At 57.1% G+C, this 17,068-nt stretch overlaps 2 protein-coding genes across 2 annotated transcripts in view; one reads left to right on the top strand and one right to left on the bottom strand.

Moving 5' to 3' along the window:
• The first annotated feature begins 446 nt into the window (after positions 1–446).
• On the top strand, positions 447–10,452 carry CIAO1 (cytosolic iron-sulfur assembly component 1). The gene is made up of 8 exons (XM_030551841.1): positions 447–546; positions 897–1,050; positions 1,558–1,706; positions 3,882–3,993; positions 5,358–5,446; positions 5,947–6,148; positions 7,652–7,739; positions 9,569–10,452. Exons 2-8 carry the CDS (start codon positions 912–914, stop codon positions 9,807–9,809), a joined length of 1,020 nt encoding a protein of 339 aa, XP_030407701.1. The 5' UTR covers positions 447–546; positions 897–911; the 3' UTR covers positions 9,810–10,452.
• A 1,952-nt stretch (positions 10,453–12,404) lies between these two features.
• Positions 12,405–17,068, bottom strand: part of SNRNP200 (small nuclear ribonucleoprotein U5 subunit 200) — a 39,969-nt gene continuing 35,305 nt past the window's right edge. The window contains exons 37-45 of the mRNA XM_030551840.1: positions 16,434–16,623; positions 16,109–16,273; positions 15,660–15,781; positions 15,119–15,262; positions 14,692–14,868; positions 14,175–14,335; positions 13,966–14,047; positions 13,531–13,623; positions 12,405–12,977 (exon numbers count right to left, since the gene is read on the bottom strand). Coding sequence (XP_030407700.1) covers positions 12,834–12,977; positions 13,531–13,623; positions 13,966–14,047; positions 14,175–14,335; positions 14,692–14,868; positions 15,119–15,262; positions 15,660–15,781; positions 16,109–16,273; positions 16,434–16,623 — 1,278 coding nt within the window. The 3' untranslated portion in view covers positions 12,405–12,833. The remainder of the gene's footprint in view (positions 12,978–13,530; positions 13,624–13,965; positions 14,048–14,174; positions 14,336–14,691; positions 14,869–15,118; positions 15,263–15,659; positions 15,782–16,108; positions 16,274–16,433; positions 16,624–17,068) is intronic.

Raw genomic sequence — 17,068 nt, 5'->3', positions numbered from 1 at the left:
GGGCGCGGCGGGGTCCGGGCGGGGGGTCCCTGTGCGGAGCTGATGAGGCGCGGCGGGGTCCGGGCGGGGGGTCCCTGTGCGGAGGGGAGGGGGCGCGGCGGGGTCCGGGCGGGGGGTCCCTGGGCGGTGGGGGAGGGGCGCGGCGGGGTCCGGGCGGGGGGTCCCTGGGCGGTGGGGGAAGGGCGCGGCGGGGTCCGGGCGGGGGGTCCCTGTGCAGAGGGGGAGGAGCCCCCAGGGGTCGGTCTCGTCTCCCCCTCAAGTCCGGGAAGCCCAGGTCCGGGAAGGTCTCTCGTCACAGTTCCCACTGCGGTCCGCACTTCCAGAGCCCCTGGAGTAGCGAGCGGCCCCTGGACCCGAGAGAGAGAATCCGACCCCGAGTCGCCGCCGCTGCCGAACGCCCTTCCGCTTCCGCCTCCCCGGCCGGCAGCGCCGCGCCTCGCACGTCACGCGCCGTAGGACGTCACGCGCCCGGGAGGCGCCCTGGAAGTCGAGTGTGTGGAGCCCGTTAAGCGGGCGGCTCCCGTGGGGCAGCGCCGCGCGCCGCAGGCCAGTCGGCTCGAGCTGGGGCGCGGGCGGGGCCCTGTGCAGAGGGGGAGGGGCTGCTGGGAGCCCGGGGGCCCTGTGCAGAGGGGGAGGGGCTGCTGGGAGCCCGGGGGCCCTGTGCAGAGGGGGAGGGGCTGCTGGGAGCGGGGCGGGAGCCCGGGGGCCCTGTGCAGAGGGGGAGGGGCTGCTGGGAGCCCGGGGGCCCTGTGCAGACGGGGGAGGGGCTGCTGGGAGCCCGGGGGCCCTGTGCAGAGGGGGAGGGGCTGCTGGGAGCCCGGGGGCCCTGTGCAGAGGGGGAGGGCTGCGGAGCGGGGGGCTGGGCGCTCCGGGCTAACCTCGGCTCCTCTCCGCAGGGACCTGCCCTCGGGATGAAGGACTCGCTGTCGCTGCTCGCCCGGATCCCAGCCCACCCGGACTCTCGCTGCTGGTTCCTGGCCTGGGACCCCTCTGGGACCCTGCTGGCCTCCTGCGGGGGAGACCGCAGCATCCGCGTCTGGGGCAAGGAGGGTAGGGAGCCGCTGCCAGGTCGGGCCTGCGCTGGGGACCCGGCTCTGTCCTAGGAGCAGGGCCAGCGCTTCCATTTAGGCGACCTAGCCGGTTGCCTAGGGCTCCAGGATTTGGGGGGGCGGCAGTTCAGCGGCGGGGGGGGGCCCTTCCGCACTCTGGGACGTCCTCGGCAATTGTGCGGCAGGTCCTTCACTCGCTCCAAGACCCTCCGCCTAAGTGCCCCGAAGACCGGGAGCGCAGAAGGACCCCCCCACCGCAGAATTGCCACCAACGACCGGGAGCGCGGGAGGACCCCCGCCTTGGGCGCCAAAAACCCTGGCACTGCTCCTGCCTAGGAAGGTGAAATCCCGCTGTTCCTGGAGTCTCCTGCGTCCAAGGAGCCCATGGGCTGCTGCGTCACTTAGTGCCTTGGTCATAGGCAAAGCTGTTTGTGAGCGAGGCTGAGAAGGGAGCTCTTGCTGCCAAGCCCCCGCTCTTCACTCATCTCTGTCTTGTCCTCTGCCCTAGGGAGTGGCTGGGTGTGCAAGTCGGTGCTGGGCGAGGGGCACCAGAGGACCATCCGGAAGGTAGCCTGGTCCCCGTGTGGGAGCTACCTGGCTTCAGCCAGCTTTGATGCCACCACCTGTATTTGGAAGAAGAGCCAGGATGAGTTTGAGGTACAACTGTCCCCACAGGGCTGAGTGTAGTGGATGTTTGTGGAGCCAGTGCTGATGTCAGATGCTGATTTGAGTGCCCTCCAGAAGGATCAACAGAGTCCGGAGAGCAGCAGAACATGCATTCTTCCCCCCACTCTGCTACTAGGCCAACTGCATGCAGTGGATGGCTCCGGATTGCTCTCTGTCTGCATTTTAGTGATCGTCCGTCAGTGAGATGTCAGATACAGCTGAGCACAATATTTATTCACTGAAAATGTAGTGTCACTTGACCCAAAATGATTTGTGAATTTGACACAAATTCACCAAATAATTCCATCCCCAAAACTTTCTGAGATGTAGGCGCCATTCACCAAACTGAAGGAGGTGCTGTGTCCCTTGTAAGCTTTAGGCAATGGCTAGGGCCCTCTCCTCCAATTCCACCTAGATTCAATTCCCCTCCTCTATTTGGTGTGAGTGCCCTAGTCACTGGACTGTGGATCTCTCTTTGTCTTGCCTGTTAAAGTTCTTCCGTTCTGGATAACTAGTCATTGGAGCAGGGTGGGTATACTGCCACCCAGGTGGGTGCCCTGACCACCAGGGTCTTTCTCTGGCCCAGTGACTTACTATTTTGTACAAAGTGGTACAGAACCACTGACAACCATACACACACCCTGGCCCACTTTGTTGATATTCATTTCTTTTCTAGGGCTGTTGAGGAATGATGAGAAATACATTAAAGATTGTGAAATGCTTTGAGCTGTACTGATGAAAAGCATATAAAGAGCTAGGTGGTGGTGTGATGTGAAAAAGTGCTGCAAATCAAAACAGTTTGTTTTGGGTTGAACAAAATGTCTAAATAGTTTCTGGTCACTTTTTTAATTTGCTGGAAATTTGCAAAATTTTCAGATTTAGTTTGGCCCAAACCATTTCCCCCCGCCCCCCCCCCCAATTTGTTAGAACTGCAGCAAACTGAAAAATCTGTTATTTGTCTGGCTCTAGCATCAAGCTCCTTTCCTAGGCGAGGTACTGTCTGAAATCGAGTACTCTAGGTTGTCCTCAGGGTGTCCAGCTGGGGGTGCAGGCTCTGGGGTGGAGCTTTGGATGAGGGGTTGGGGGTGAAGGAGGGTGCTCTGGGCTGGGATAGAGGGGTTCAGAGGGCGCAGGAGGGCTTCAGGGCTGGAGGCTCCAAACGGTGCTTACCTCAAGCAGCTCCCAGTAGCAGCGGCATGTCCCCCCTCCGGCTCCTATGCATGCGCTGCCCCTGCAGCTCCCCTGGCTGCCCCTACGTGTAGGAGCCAGAGGGAGGACATGCTGCTACTTTTGGGAGTTACACAGAGCGGGACAAGTCCCCGACCCCACTGCCTGGTGAGAGCTCGAGGGCCAGATTAAAATGTCTGGAGGGCTGGATGCGGCCCCCGGGCCATAGTTTGCCCATCCCTATCCTACCCTCTCGTAATAACTGGCTAAGCCATGAACCCCTTCCAAAATGCATGAGTATTAACTCTTCTAATGCCGGATAATCTTGTTCTTCATATAAATCTCCAATCTCTCGTAGAACTAAGCATTGCTCCTGGCCTCAGTGGTATCCCATAGCAGGGAGTTCCATGGGCTAATCACTGCTTGTGTGAAACAACTTCTCCTTCAATCACTTTTGAACTTGCCCTCTTTCAGTTTCATTGAGTGTCCCTTGTTCTTGTGATCAAGAGCCTGCAGGGAGAACTCTAGGGCGTGCCTGAAATGGGAACACATATTCATAAAGACGCAGAGTTTCCAATTTAGTGTTAGATTCCCCACTCTCGGCAGATGACTGGCCCAGTACCTCTGGGGGCAGCTTCCCTACAAGATGTGGAGTTGCAGTCGGGTGCATATGGGATGAGTGCAGTGGGGTTACAGCAGAGGGGATGTGGCCTGGCACGTGGAGCTGTGTTGAGTGTTCCCATAGAGCCTGTTTGAATTCCTGGCTGCAGCTCTTCCTGGGAGGAAGGTTTCTCTCTGTCCCCAGCTGCCAGGGCTCTGAATCACTTATGGTGGGTTGTCTGAGCCCTCCTTGTTCTGCTTTCAGCGAGTCACTTGTCTCTTCTTCTGCTCCCTCTGGGCTTCCCTGGACCAATGGGGGCACTGGGAGCATGTGGCAGAGCTAGGCTCCTCCCTCCCTCGGGCTGGCTTAAGCACAAGCTCCTTCTCTCCCTCTGACAGTGTGTGACCACCCTGGAGGGACATGAAAACGAGGTGAAGTCTGTATCCTGGGCCCCATCCGGCAGCCTCCTGGCCACCTGCAGCCGAGACAAGAGCGTCTGGGTCTGGGAAGGTGAGAGACAGGTCTGAGGGGTGTGTGGACCAGGAGCACCATGGGAGATATGTGGGGAACCAGGTTTGATGGTTCTCAGGACTGAGAGTCACCTTGTTACCCCGTACCTCCGGCTTGCCCGTGGTGCCTGGATGTTAGCTCCCGGACACCACCAGCCTTTCAGCTGCCCTCTCTGCTCTGGGCTAGGCTAACAATCTGCCTTGCAGGTTAACAAGAGGTGCCCCCCAGTCTCCAAGTCCTTTTGAAGTATTCCTCTGCTATCCAACCCCTGACACTGGTTACTCTCAGAAATCCTGTAACTTCTGCCCCCAAAGGAGCAGGGTACCCCAGTTTGACCTTAAAGCACCACTCCTGTACAACACACAGCCCTTGTGAACACTTCTAATAAAACAAAAGAAGGTTTATGTAAGAGTAAAGATTCCACCAGACACAAAGCCGAGTGGTGGAAACAAATGGTTACAATAAAAGCAAAATTATAAACCATGCCCGAGGGCCTACATTTATTAACAATTCTCTTTCCTAGCTAATAAGGGAAGTCGTGTCATCCCTGCCAAAAAAGTTCAGTCTCTGGCAGAGCTGGCTGCTTCCCAGGAGCCAGGATCCACATGTTCATGACAACACCCCTGTCTTTCCTGCTGAATCAGTCTTTGGTCTCTGTTCACAGCGGGGGTGCTCCCCTGTCTGTTACAAGGTTTTCTTTTTCCCTCCAACCTGGTTTTGATTGTAGCTGACTTTGATACTTTTCCCTTCAGTGATCTGGGAGGGAGCAAGGGTAGACAATTGACTCTTGTATTAAATCACCAGCCAACCAGGCAGGGGTGACAGTGTCCTACTGCTGGAAGGGGCTGTCACCAAGATGCACGGTTCCCTGGTGGCTGACTTTTATTCCAAGACCATAAGTCACAATTTTCAATATAGTTCTACTATTCCTTATCTATTGCCCATATGTACATCATGCATTGAGTATCGATAAGTTACAAGCTTTCAGTAGAGACCTCACATGCTACCATGATGTACTGTGGACCTGAATTTGTCAGGTCTGAGACATGAGTTACTTGTCAAGGACAGCGAGCCATTGGCACCGATGAGCGTGTGTCACACCAGGTGTGTCAAGAAACATGAGGTGGGACCATGGGTGGGGGGCTGGGACCTGAGACCTGGAGGATCATGGGAGAGATGTGGGCAGACCAGCTAGGTCTGAGCAGGGGCGGCTGAAAGACTAAAGGGCAGCCCTGTTATCTGTGCTGACCTATTCAGGTTGGGTGCTGCAGAGTCAGGACTTTCTCGTTGCCCCTCTGTTGGGCAGTCACAGGGATGCAGAAGGGTACTGGGCAGAGTCACCCACAACCCTTTCTCTCTCACAGTGGACGAAGAGGACGAATACGAGTGTGTGAGTGTCCTGAATGCCCATACGCAGGATGTCAAGCATGTGGTCTGGCATCCCAACCAAGAGGTGAGGGCTCTCCTCAATGGCCTCCCTAGCCCCGTCATGTGCTTCCACCCAGGTCTTCAGTCACTCCAAACATTTGCTGTCCTGGTGCAGTGCCTGCTGTTGCTGTGATCCTAGGCAGGTGCCAAAGGTGGTGGGAGTTGGTTGTGCAGCTAGAGCTGGGAGAGGAATCCACTGGATCTGATTCTGGGCAGAGGCACAAAGGTGATCAGCTGACTGACTCCCTTTTACTCAACTCCCTGAGCAAGAGGCATACAGATCTCCCTCAACCCTGCCAGAGGAGGGCAACCCTGCCCTAGAGGGAGCTCTGCTGTTCTGGGGGAAAGAGGGCTTCAGGCTTGGCTCCCCAAGACCATGTTCCCCTTAGCCTGTCTCTTTCCTTCCAGCAGGGGTAGAATCTAAAGGCCACATTTTCGGTGGGTGTGCAAGGCCCCGTGTGCTGCCCTTCCATCCTGGCTCTCCTGCTCCAGAGCTCATTTGTGTCCCTCCTCTTCCCCCATCAGCTGCTGGCATCAGCCAGCTATGATGACACAGTGAAGCTGTACCGCGAAGAGGAGGATGACTGGGTGTGCTGTGCCACGCTGGAGGGACATGAGTCCACGGTGTGGAGCCTTGCCTTCGACCAGAGTGGGGAGCGCCTGGCCTCCTGCAGCGATGACAAGACTGTGCGCATCTGGCACCAGTACAAACCAGGCAATGAGGAAGGTGAGCAGGGCAAGCGGGGGGCAGAGTCTCTTATCCCAGGAGCCACTCCTACCCCACGGCCATCCCGGGAGACTGGAGCACTAGAGAGAGAGCGGTGCGTTGGTACCATCCCTAGTATATACAGGTGCAGAAATGGGAGAGGATTTGCCCATGCTCACACAAGGAGTTGGTGGCAGAGCTAAGAATAGAAAGCAGGACTCTGAACTCCTTGTCCCCTGCTCTAACCATTAGACTCACTCCCCTTTATATGTAGCATTGGTCTGGGTGAAGCTGGTTGAGAGCGAGGGACAAATAGCCCTGGCTAGTCAGACAAACGACTCAGGAAAGTGCTATGCCAACTGCCCCCGACTCCTCTGCCAGTGCACATACACCCTGGCAAAGGTTACCCAAACCCTTTGCATCTCTGAGTCAGGCCCAACTGGCACCTGTGCCTATAGGGATAGCAGACCAGCCTCCAAGAAAACCTACCTGTGCTTTGCTCATCTCACCTCTCCTTCTGGAGAAGCTGAATCTGTGACTGTCACGGGGTCACCAGGCCAATGCTCTGGAACGACTCCCTGCAAAGCCAGTCAGGACTCTGGGGGAGCCTCCTCTCTCTGAGCAGACTGTCGTCAGGCAAGAAGCTCACACGGCTTCACCTTCCTGGGTCTGACCCCGGAGCATTCAGCATCCTCTGCCCCTCCGTGTGCGGCTCCTGGGGAAGCCAGAGGGCCCTGCAGCCCAACTCCACAGTCAGCAGAGACTTGTCTCAGTCAGAGTAAAACGGAAGGTTTATTAGTCGGGAGGAACACAGCGTAGAACAGAACTTGTTAACACAGAAATCAGTGACTTTCAGCCAAGTCCATCTTGGGGGAATCCTGGGCCAGACACCCTGGACTCCCCCTCCAGTTCCCTCAAGCAGACTGCCCAGCTTCCAGTCACCTGACCTCAGGCCCCCCCCTTTTCTCCTCCTCCTGGTCTTGTCTTGCTTCCCAGGCAAAGTGTCACCTGGTTGTCACCTAGTGGCATCCTCACCTGCCCCCGAGGAATGCACACCCTTATTCCCACCACCTAGGCATTGGTGGAGCACACAGGGAAACTGAGGCACACACACAGCATTCATGCAAAACGGTAAAACTCACATAGGCTCCACAGTAAGACTCACAGGCTCACATACAAGATAAGAAGGGAAAATCCCCACTTCGTCACAGTGACATCTACTGCTTTACGTTCACTTAGTGCCACTGGGATGCTTGGTGCCAGGGCTACAGACCTCTCCTAGAGCCGGGTGCCCAAATAGTCCGGAGTTCATTGCCCTAGAGTCCCGGGAGACTTTCCCCATGTGCTGGAACAAAGACTGCACTGCCCCTACCCATCAGGCCCTGGGGCAGTGCTAGTGTGACCGAATGTCTTCCTGTCCTGGTCCAGAACTGGAACACAGGAGTAAGTGCTGCTTATGCCTCTGAGACTCTGCTGCACGCGCTGCAGGCAGAACTGCTCTGATTGCTGTCTGGTATATTGCAGGGATGGTCTGCAGCAGTGCTGACCCCAGCTGGAAATGCATCTGCACCCTGTCTGGCTTCCACACCAGGACCATTTACGATGTGGCATGGTGAGCCTGGGCTTGGGAATGCTCAATCCAATCCACACTCCATGATGGGAGGGGTTTGTCCTGCAGGGACCCCTGAATACTTGTGTGAGAATCACTCCCAGGGCACTGGCACTGCAGGCCACACAGTGACTAATGCAGCTGAGTCCCTGTCTGCCAGAAACTGCTTCACGTCATTCCCGTCCTTGAAGCATGATGGGAATTTCGGGTCTGGCCAACACCCATGCAGTGGGACCATGATCGTTAGCACAGTGGGTAGTGCCCACAGCACCGCCAACCAGCTAGGCCAGAAGGAGCTCCAGTTCTGGGGCCCCTCATGTAGCTGTAGGTCACCAAACAAGAGCATATTGCTGCTGAACTGTTCTAAGCGCTGGAGGACATGACTCCAGCTGCTTCCAGCCCAGGATCCCTCCTATTTAGCGGTGGGAGAGCAGCAGGAATGGTCAGCCCTGCACTGTCAGATGTTTAAAATAGCTCTGACTCAGCACAGTGGAGGGACCTGAATTTACTCCTGGGGAATTCTGTGCCACTGCCCAGTGCTGAATTTGCACAGAATTAATGTTCTGTGCAAAATTTCATTTTTTTCCTGCAGAACTGGAGTGGCTGGCTGCCTCTAGGGGCCGCTGGTTTCCCAGCCTGCACTGGGTGGGCGGTTGTGGTTCCTGGATTTGCCAGCCCTGCTCAGTCACAGGGTGTGGCTGGGCCCCCTTCCTGCATGGAAAGCCAACAAACTGCGCCTTGTGGGGAGAGGCAGCTGCGAGCTGCAAGGAGGGGAGACTGAGGATAAGGAGGGGGTCGCGGGGTGTGGGTGTGAACCTTTACACTGTGCCCCTCTGCTATCAGCAGGTACAGGTTGTCTCTGCCTGGCAGGACATTAACGCACCTGCATGGAGTGGAGCCTGCGGCTGGGCTCTGGAGGGAGGGAGGGGCAGGCATGGGTGTCTGGGCTGGGGAGTACCCTGCAGCTGGGCGAGGGAGGGAGGCGGGCATAGGTGTCTGGGCCGGGATACCCTGCAGCTGGGCTCTGGCAGGAGGCGGGCATGGGTGTCTGGGCCAGGGGTACTCGGTGACTGGGCCCTGGGGGTGAAGGGGTAGAGGTGTCTGGGCGGGGGGGGCCCTACAGCTCCCTCCCAGTACACACACATCCCTCCAGCTTCCTCTCCACCCGTAGTGTCTTGAAATATGGTAACCCAATGGGGCCTGGGTGAAAAAAACGAGAATTGACAGAAAGAACAGAGGGGCAGAGTTTTCCCCCAAGCTGTGCCCAGCTGGCATGTGTGACACACCCAGACTGAGGCACCCAACAAAAACATAACAGAGAAGCAGGAACTGGTTGTTGTAGGAGTTTCTTTAACTCCCTACTCCTGGGGGAACCTCGTTTGTTGTCTGTATTGTTAGAGGTACTTGCTGACAGGTATTTTGAAATAAAACACCAAAATAACAAACTGGCATGATTATATGCTGTTATTTTGACATAAAATATGCAGAATTCTGAATTATTTGGTGCAGAATCCCCCCAGGAGTATGAGTTATCTGGGCCCCAGTACAGGCTCCACCTGGCATCAACTGCCTTCACCAGTCTCTCCCCCTTTCCAAGGGGCACCGTGGCTCTTAGCTCCAATCCGTCTGTGCCCCTGGGGCTCTCAGAAGGAAACTGCCTCCACTAAGCCTGCCCCGGTTGAGAGTGGTAATCATGTGCAGTGCCTAATGCAGGGCTCATTGCATCTCCATGGGGCAGGGACTGGCTTGGCTTCACCATCTCCCCATCATGCTGCAGCAACGTGCAGAGAGAGAACAATCTCTGCTCACTCACTGCCCTCCGTTTGCTGCAGGTGTCGCCTGACAGGGGCATTGGCTACAGCCTGCGGAGACGATGCTATCCGCATATTTGAGGAAGAGCCACTCTCGAGTCCCCAGCAGCCCACCTTCGCACTGACCGCCCACATGCCCAGGGCTCACTCCCAGGACGTGAACTGTGTGGCCTGGAATCCCAAGGAGCCGGGGCTGCTGGCTTCATGCAGCGACGATGGAGAACTGGCATTTTGGAAGTACCAGCGGCCAGAGGTTTGCTGAGAAACCCAGCAGTGCAGTGACCGCCAGCTCACACCCACCTCCCTCCCCAGGCCAGGGACCAGCACAGCCACGGGCAGCAACAGTTACATGTTTTGCTAAGTGAATACATGTCCTGCAAAGGGGGAAAAGAGCACCCACTACCCCCACCAGGACTGCTCCAGTACTTGGATCACTGGGGTATCATGGTGAACCCTACCCAAGTTATTGCTAAACTAGTGTCTTAAAGGTAGATGAGGGTTGTTGGATGTTTTCTGGGGGGTGTCTCAAACAGCTTCCCTAGGAAAAGGTTTGCCACGGGCTCAGTGGATGGTAAGGGGGTGTGAGCAGCTTGCAAAGGGGCCCAGCATGAGTTCCTTTCTGGAGCGGATACTGACTTAGCAGGATGCTTCAGCGTGTGGCTCTTTGCAATAGTGCAACTCCTTGAAAGGAGCCGGGGGCCAGGACCAGTTCTGGAGCTGGTCCCTGTTCTGGCCGTTACATGGGAAACTGGCATTTCCTAGCTGAGGGTTTCACTGGTGAGGGCTGTGTCCAATCAGTTACGGTTGGGGCTGTTCTTGACCCAGCGTGGTGTGGAGGGGGCTGCTTGCTGCCCTGTCAACCTGTGATTGAAGAGTTCTAATAAATCATGTGCTGTCCCCCTAAATCCTGGCTCTGTGTCATTCCCCTGGTGATGGGCTCTGCTGTGGTATCAATTGGGATGAGAACCTGAGGTCTCCAGCAGGCCCCTGGGCCAAGCAGCATCTCAGGGGAGTCCAGCTGGAAATGAGGTTGCTGAGGTGGCCTCTGGGAGCCTCCCAGTGCCAGGGGCTAGCGGAGCAGGGCTGTGGGACACAGGGCTCTGGTTTGGGATGGGTTGGGAGCAGGGGTGGTCCTTGTCCCAACAAGGCACAAGCTGATAAAACTGTTGCCCACTATTACATTGAGCAGTTCAGTACGGTCCAGGGCTTCATGGCAAATAGGGGCTAGCGGAGCAGGGCTATGGGACACAGGGCTCTGGTTTGGGATGGGTTGGGTTGGGTTGGGAGCAGGGGTGGTCATTAAAGAGTAAGAAACAGTTAAAACTCTGAACTGTAACGTAAGTCAGGCTTTCATTTTAACCAGTGCCCCTTACCTTTCTTTTAGCTTTAGAGTCAGGGTAGGGAGAACCTACTAAAAATTAACTGTGCTTTTTTATTTGGGGGGGAAGAGTAACTGAAGAGAGCTTCAGGGGCTAGAGAGTCTGACCCTGGTTCCTTAGGGGACAGAAAAGAGACAATGCTGCTTTACTTGCAACCTCACTGCTGGAGAACCATGGGCACATTCCAGATCAGGAGTTAGCTGATGCTGGTGGAGTGACATCACCTGGTTCGTTTTCCCAGGCCTGGCCAGGACAAGTGTTAAGGTGGCACTCAGCTTGGGAGCAGCTAGGATCATAAAACTGCTTCCACTGAGCGACCGCAGCCCCGCTAGCAATCTCAGCGGACACTTCCTCCCCATGGCACCTTTAACACGCTGGCAGAGCTGGGGGCCTGGCTGGCTTGAACGGTTCAACTCAAAGTTTCAGGGCTGGTGCCTGTAAACATGGGAGGGAGACAGAGCCCCCCTTCCTGTGTGAGGCACAGGCACAGCTGGCTGGAGGGCAAAGCCAGCTGCAGGCAGCATTAACACCTTCCAGCTGGCCACAGTCTGCTCAGCCATGCTCCCACTAGCATTTCACCCACTGACCGACCCAGCTGGCAGAGAGGGGAAGGGGAGGGTGGCCCTGGGGAGCTGGTGGGGATGCGGAGCCCTAGTTTGTGCAATGCACCCAGGCTCAGAAGCTACAAAATGTGCATGCCCCCCGTTGTATCATCCTGTGACTATCAGGAACCTTGAGCACAGGCCTGTGAGCCCAGAGCCTCATCTGTCTTCACCTTGTGCTGACTTTCAAACAATGTTATGAACAGGCTGAGTTGGACTTTTGTTAGTTTGGCCAAGTGGGTGCCAGCCTCTGCCAGCGCTCCAGCTAGGAGCAGGGCTTGGACGTGCTGTCAGCCTTGAGTGCTTGAGGTTCTTGAAGGCAAGATGCTGCTAGTGTCTTAATAGACTCTTAGAGGGGCTAAACTCAGCTCCGAGCAGGGCCAGCACTTCGGGCTGGCTGTGGGATGGTGGCGTTCCTTTGGGTTATGGGGCTTTGCAAAGGCAAGTTCTCCATTTTACATGTGGGGCAGAGCAGGGGCACAGCTAGGAATGGAGCCCAGGTGTCTCACTTGTGATACAGCCACTCCATCACTTCTGCTCCCAGCAGCCATTACTGGCAGAGGAGCAGGGCTGGAGCTGCTGCCATAGGGCTAGGAAACGCAGAACTGAACGAGAGGACAGGGTCAGGGATACAGGGCCAGAACCACAGAGGGAGAAAGGAAAGACTCAGCTTCAAGCATGAGCAAGTCCCCCACAAGAGTGTGCTGAGAGGGGCCTCTGAGGAAGTGGGAGAGCTCTGGGGCGGGGATGCCACTCACGCCCTCTGCGCTAGTCAGAATTCCTCCCAACAGCCAGTGCCTGGGTATGGAGACTCCAGGCAACAGAGGAGCAATCCAGGATATCACACACCCACCTATTCCGCAGGACACCAGGGACTGGAGGTTGTTTCTAAAGAGCTTTATTGAGGCCAAGGCCCTTGGCCCAGCCCCTCTCTAAAACCACTGTACAAAGCTTGGCTGCTTAGCCACAGGCATCGGCATCTAAAAACATGGGTTCAGTGAGATGAGGAGTCTCCTGTGCACGCCACATGCTGTCCTCGCCGGTGCTACCGGCCCCAGCAGCAGTGAGGAATGGGGCAGCTCAGAACTGCACGGGAGGTTATGACTTAAACAGGCCAGGTCGCCCCACAGGCCCTACTACACAGGAGGAAGGGCCCAGTGCTGCCCCCACAGTCACACGGACACATTAAAAGAAATGCCAGAGCTGTACATGTTGTTCCCTTGGAATCACTGGGGATGCCTCAGCTGCGCCCAGGTCTCCGTTACCGGGCAGGGAGGCCCGGGCCAGCTTTGGCTAAGGCCCAGCTCAGTCCGAGTCGCTGTCGCTCTCTGCCTCCTTCACATCCACGCTGAATTTATACTCCTGGTCACAGCCCATGTAGGCGTCGCTCATGAAGTAGAGGGTGTAGTTGTGGGCGCCTGTGGCTGGGGCCACAAAATCCAGTTTCACCTAAACAAAGGTGTTTGTGAGCTGGTGGCTGGGCAGAGGGGCTAGCGCTGGGCAGGGGAGGGGGCTTCCCAGGGGCTCAGATCTTGTGTCACTAGCGTACGGGGTGACGTGCCCTGTGGGTCAGAATCCGCACTCCCTGTAAGCTAGGCATTAGCCCCAGGTGAAATGGGGAAACTGAGGCAGGGGGGTTGCAACTTGCCCAAGGTCACACTGAGGTAGTGGCAGAACCAAGACACCCTTGTTCTCAGTCATGACTCCCCGGCCATGGCTACACTGCTATTAATACGCATGCAAGCCTGTGTGTACGAGTCGCAATTCCCAGCCCTCACTCACAGGGCTGCGTCAGGCACTAAGCCAGGCGTCCTCCGAGCGCACTACAGCTGGAGGCAGGACTGCCCTTCTCAGGGGCACTGAAATGACAGTGGAATGTCACAGGCTGGTTCCATCTAGCACTTGCCCACTGCCAGGGACCCTGCTGGCAGGCAGCCCAGAAGTGCCAATGCCCCTGCAGCAGGGCTGCACAAAGTCCCCCTCCCTCCACACCACAGCTCACCTTGGCCTTCTGCTGAAGAGTCAGCCTCTTGATGGAGATGAGGCTGTTGGATTTGGAGTCTCCGATCACCACCCACCAGCCCTCCTCGCGTTTCTGCAGAGGAAATAACCAGTGGTTAACAGTTCCTGCCTGCAAGGGAGGGAGAAGCTCCCCTAGCTATGTTCCACCTCCTCTCCCTGCAGTTACAACCAGGCTAGCCAGCGAGGAGCCTAGAGACAGTCATCCTGCTCAAGGGCCCAGTGCCCGGCGGCACTACAGCTCCCCCAGCACGCCAGCCAACGGGCGCTTCCCAGGCTGGCTGGGAACCCCGGCCAGACCCCTGTTCCAGCGGGTCTGTGGGGATCTCGGCTGCCCCAGCCCCATTCTAGCTGTCAGGTGGCTCAGCTGGTCACAGCCACAAAAGCAGCAGTTCCCTCCGCAAGCATGCCAACATACCTGAGGGAAGAGGGGAGCAATGACAGGTCCTGTAACCTCCTCCTCTCGCTCCAGCTGCACCAGTACCACCACCGGCCCTCCGCTGCAGACAGAAACAAGAGGTAAGCAAGGTCCCGCTGCCTCCCCTGCGCCTGGATTCGGCACCCAGAGATGCCAATGACTCTGCCTATCCCTTCCCCAACACTCGCTGCAGGCAGCTGCCAGCTCACCTACGGATACTCTCCTTCTCCACCACCTCGTAGGAGAGCTCGATGTTAGGGTATCGGTTGCAGAAACGGGCCACATCAGCGATCTGGGCGTCGGAGAGCTGCAGCAGGCCGTTGCGGTCCTCGTCCTCCATCTCCATGATGTCAAACACGCTCTCTACCCCCTGCAACGAAGCGCACACAGTGCAGGCACTGAGCAAACCCTCAGGCTTTAGAGCACCCCCTGTGCTGCCTGCAGTGCCAAGAACACAGCCTGCGCCAACTCCCTACACCGGGTAGAGAGCCAGCACCAGGCTTCAACTGCAGCCTTTGGCACCAGCACCCAAAGCGTGGTGCTCTCCACCCTAAAAGGCCAGGGCTGGAGCAACAGGGGAAGGGGTTACCCACATATCGGCTGAAACGCAGCCCGTGCAGCAAAAACGTTTAACCCATTTCGCAAAACCAAGGGCAGGCGTCTGCATCTAGCTGGGCGCCGGGGCGCCCCACCCAGAACTCCCCAGTCCCCCTCCCCCACTCTCACCTTGTCCGTGCAGCGCTTGATGTGCTCCGAAGTGAAGTGAGGCAGCTGCTTCAGGTATGAGTCCTTCGACCACATGGCCTGGGTAACCATCTGGGCCAGCTCCATGGCTGCCAGGGCCGGGCTGAGCCAGCCGTTGCTGGACAGAACGTCCACGCAGGCCTGGATCAAGCGAATCGCCTGGACGGGGAGAGAGCCGTCATGCCGGGGAATGGCGAGGAGTGCCGTACAGGGACACAGACATCAACTAGCTCAACTCCTGGCCCCTCCACACATGCCAGCCACACCCACAGGAGAGGAAGCTCCTCCCCCTGCCCCCAGGAAGACAGTAGTTATGAGCCTGACCACTCAACTCAGTTCTAAGCTCTGAAAGAGCCCCACTGAGTGCCCACCCCACCTCAAGCACTGCGGACACCGCCTCCCCCCACACCTTGCTGAGGATCTCCTCCGTGTCGGACTGCAGCTCAGCGCTCAGCTGCATGCGGGACAGGTGAGCCTGCAGCAGCAGGTTGGTCTTGACGTGGGGATCGTTGAACTTGGGGTTATTCAGTTTATGAGGGACTTTCTGCGCCAGCTGGGAAGAGAGAGAGAGAAGCCAAGTTGGCTCTTTGGCCATTTCAAGCAGAGAGCCTGGCCTGGCCAAGCAGAGCCTATATCCATCATCCATCCCATGCTGTAACAACTAGATCCAGCTTCCCCCGGTGCCTTTGCTAGGCTGTATCCTACTGCCAAGCACGCTACATAACCCACTGCACTTCACCCAGAGGAACAGGTCCCCAGAGACTCTCCTGACTACCCTAGCAACTACTGACAGCCAAAGCACCACAGCACCGCCAGATAACAGGGTCCTCATCAATGCGGACAGCTGCCCCTGCACGGTCTGAGACAAACCGTTTGTTCAAGTGTCCGAGCGAGCAGCTCGTCACTGACCACTAGAATCTAGGCCGCTGGGCATGGAGCCTGCCACTCACCTGCCGCAGGAGGTTATCCTCGTGGTGCCTGATGGGGATGTTCTCGTACTCAGCAGCGTTGGAGATGATTTCAATCAGCCCTCGCACCTTGGTCTTGGCATTCAGAGACATGCTGAAGAGCTCTAGGGAGGCCGAGGCAGGGAGATGGGTCAGGAGGAGCCCAGCAGCGGCAGGTGACCCCAGTGTCTGGGAACAGATCCATCTGCTGCTGGGCTGGCTTAAAGGCACAGAATCAAGTGTCCCAGGAACAGATCTTTCTATGCAGCATCAGCGAGAGCACAGCCCCCACCAGCTGTGACCCCCGCCCACCAGGATGGGCACACTGCAGGGCTGGCAGGCCAACACCCCCCCTTGCTCCCACTGGAGGAGGTGAGAGCTCACTGCTCTCCCTTCCAGGCCAGGAGCAGCAATATGTGCTGCCTTGCTGCCCTCCCGGGCGGGTCCCTTACCAATCGTGGTGTAGTTAATGTAGTAATAGGCTGCGATCATCCCTAGGTTGAGGGGCGCCACGTCCATCTCGTCCTCGATGCTGATGCACTTGGACTGCTCCAGGTCACTGAGGGTCTGCTCCACCAGCTCGGACAGGTGGTCGGACAAATGTCTGTGAGACACCCCTGCAAACACAAGAGGCAGATCAGACAAGGCAGCACAGCAGAGGGGCTTTGCAATGCTGCCCTCTCACCAGTGCCTAAGCCAGCCAGAGAGAACAGGTTAGTGCTAAAAATGCCAGCCCCATCCCAACACCGTCAGCTTCCTCCATCTCGAGCAGCTCACCTTGCAGGTTGTAGTAGTTGGGGTTCTGGGTCATCCTGCGGTACAGGAAGGTCCAGGTGAGGTAGTCCACAGCGTCCTGCTTGTTCTCGATGGTCTTGGTGACAATCTCAGCATTGAAGTGGTCGTGCATGCAGTGATCCAGATGCGACTCCACCGGGAGGGGCTCATACAGGAACTTCTTGAAGAAATCCTGCAGCGGGGAGAATGGAACCAGGCAAAGCAGGCGTGAAACTCAGGAGAAAGTGACCCCTTCCACTTTGGATGGATTTACCCCCACCCAAGAGCATCCCTCTTCGGTGGCACACTGGAGCAGCACAGCCAGCCAGGTCCTGGAGAGCTCCAGGAGCTCACGTGTGGAGTCGGAGGAGGAGCTGCAGACCATGCACCAGCCCAGGAAACAGGTCCGAAAGGGTGGATGTGTTCGGAATGCGGGCGTCAGTGCCCTCTGGGGAATGATTTTCCCTCTCCAGTGGGACTATGGTGCAGACAGTGCACCCGTCCTAAGCCAGGTTGCAGCGCTGAGCACTGCCCCTTGGCCCCAGAAATGACGGCAGAGGTCTGGTTTGTAAAGTGCCAGGGGGCAGAGGTATGATAGCAGGGCATGGGGTTTTGCCCACTGCAGCATTTGAGCCAAG

The sequence above is a fragment of the Gopherus evgoodei genome, chromosome 2 (genome assembly GCF_007399415.2).
Source record: "Gopherus evgoodei ecotype Sinaloan lineage chromosome 2, rGopEvg1_v1.p, whole genome shotgun sequence".
NCBI classification, from domain to species: Eukaryota; Metazoa; Chordata; order Testudines; family Testudinidae; genus Gopherus; species Gopherus evgoodei.
This window is presented reverse-complemented; position numbering and strand designations above follow the sequence as displayed.

Bases quoted from the DNA above. Each gene is read 5' to 3' on its own strand.
- CIAO1 (XM_030551841.1), top strand. From the start codon at position 912: ATGAAGGACTCGCTGTCGCTGCTCGCCCGGATCCCAGCCCACCCGGAC. The intron at 1,707-3,881 runs GTACAACTGTCC...TCCCTCTGACAG, and splicing joins AGAGCCAGGATGAGTTTGAG to TGTGTGACCACCCTGGAGGG. The intron at 6,149-7,651 runs GTGAGCAGGGCA...GGTATATTGCAG, and splicing joins CAAACCAGGCAATGAGGAAG to GGATGGTCTGCAGCAGTGCT.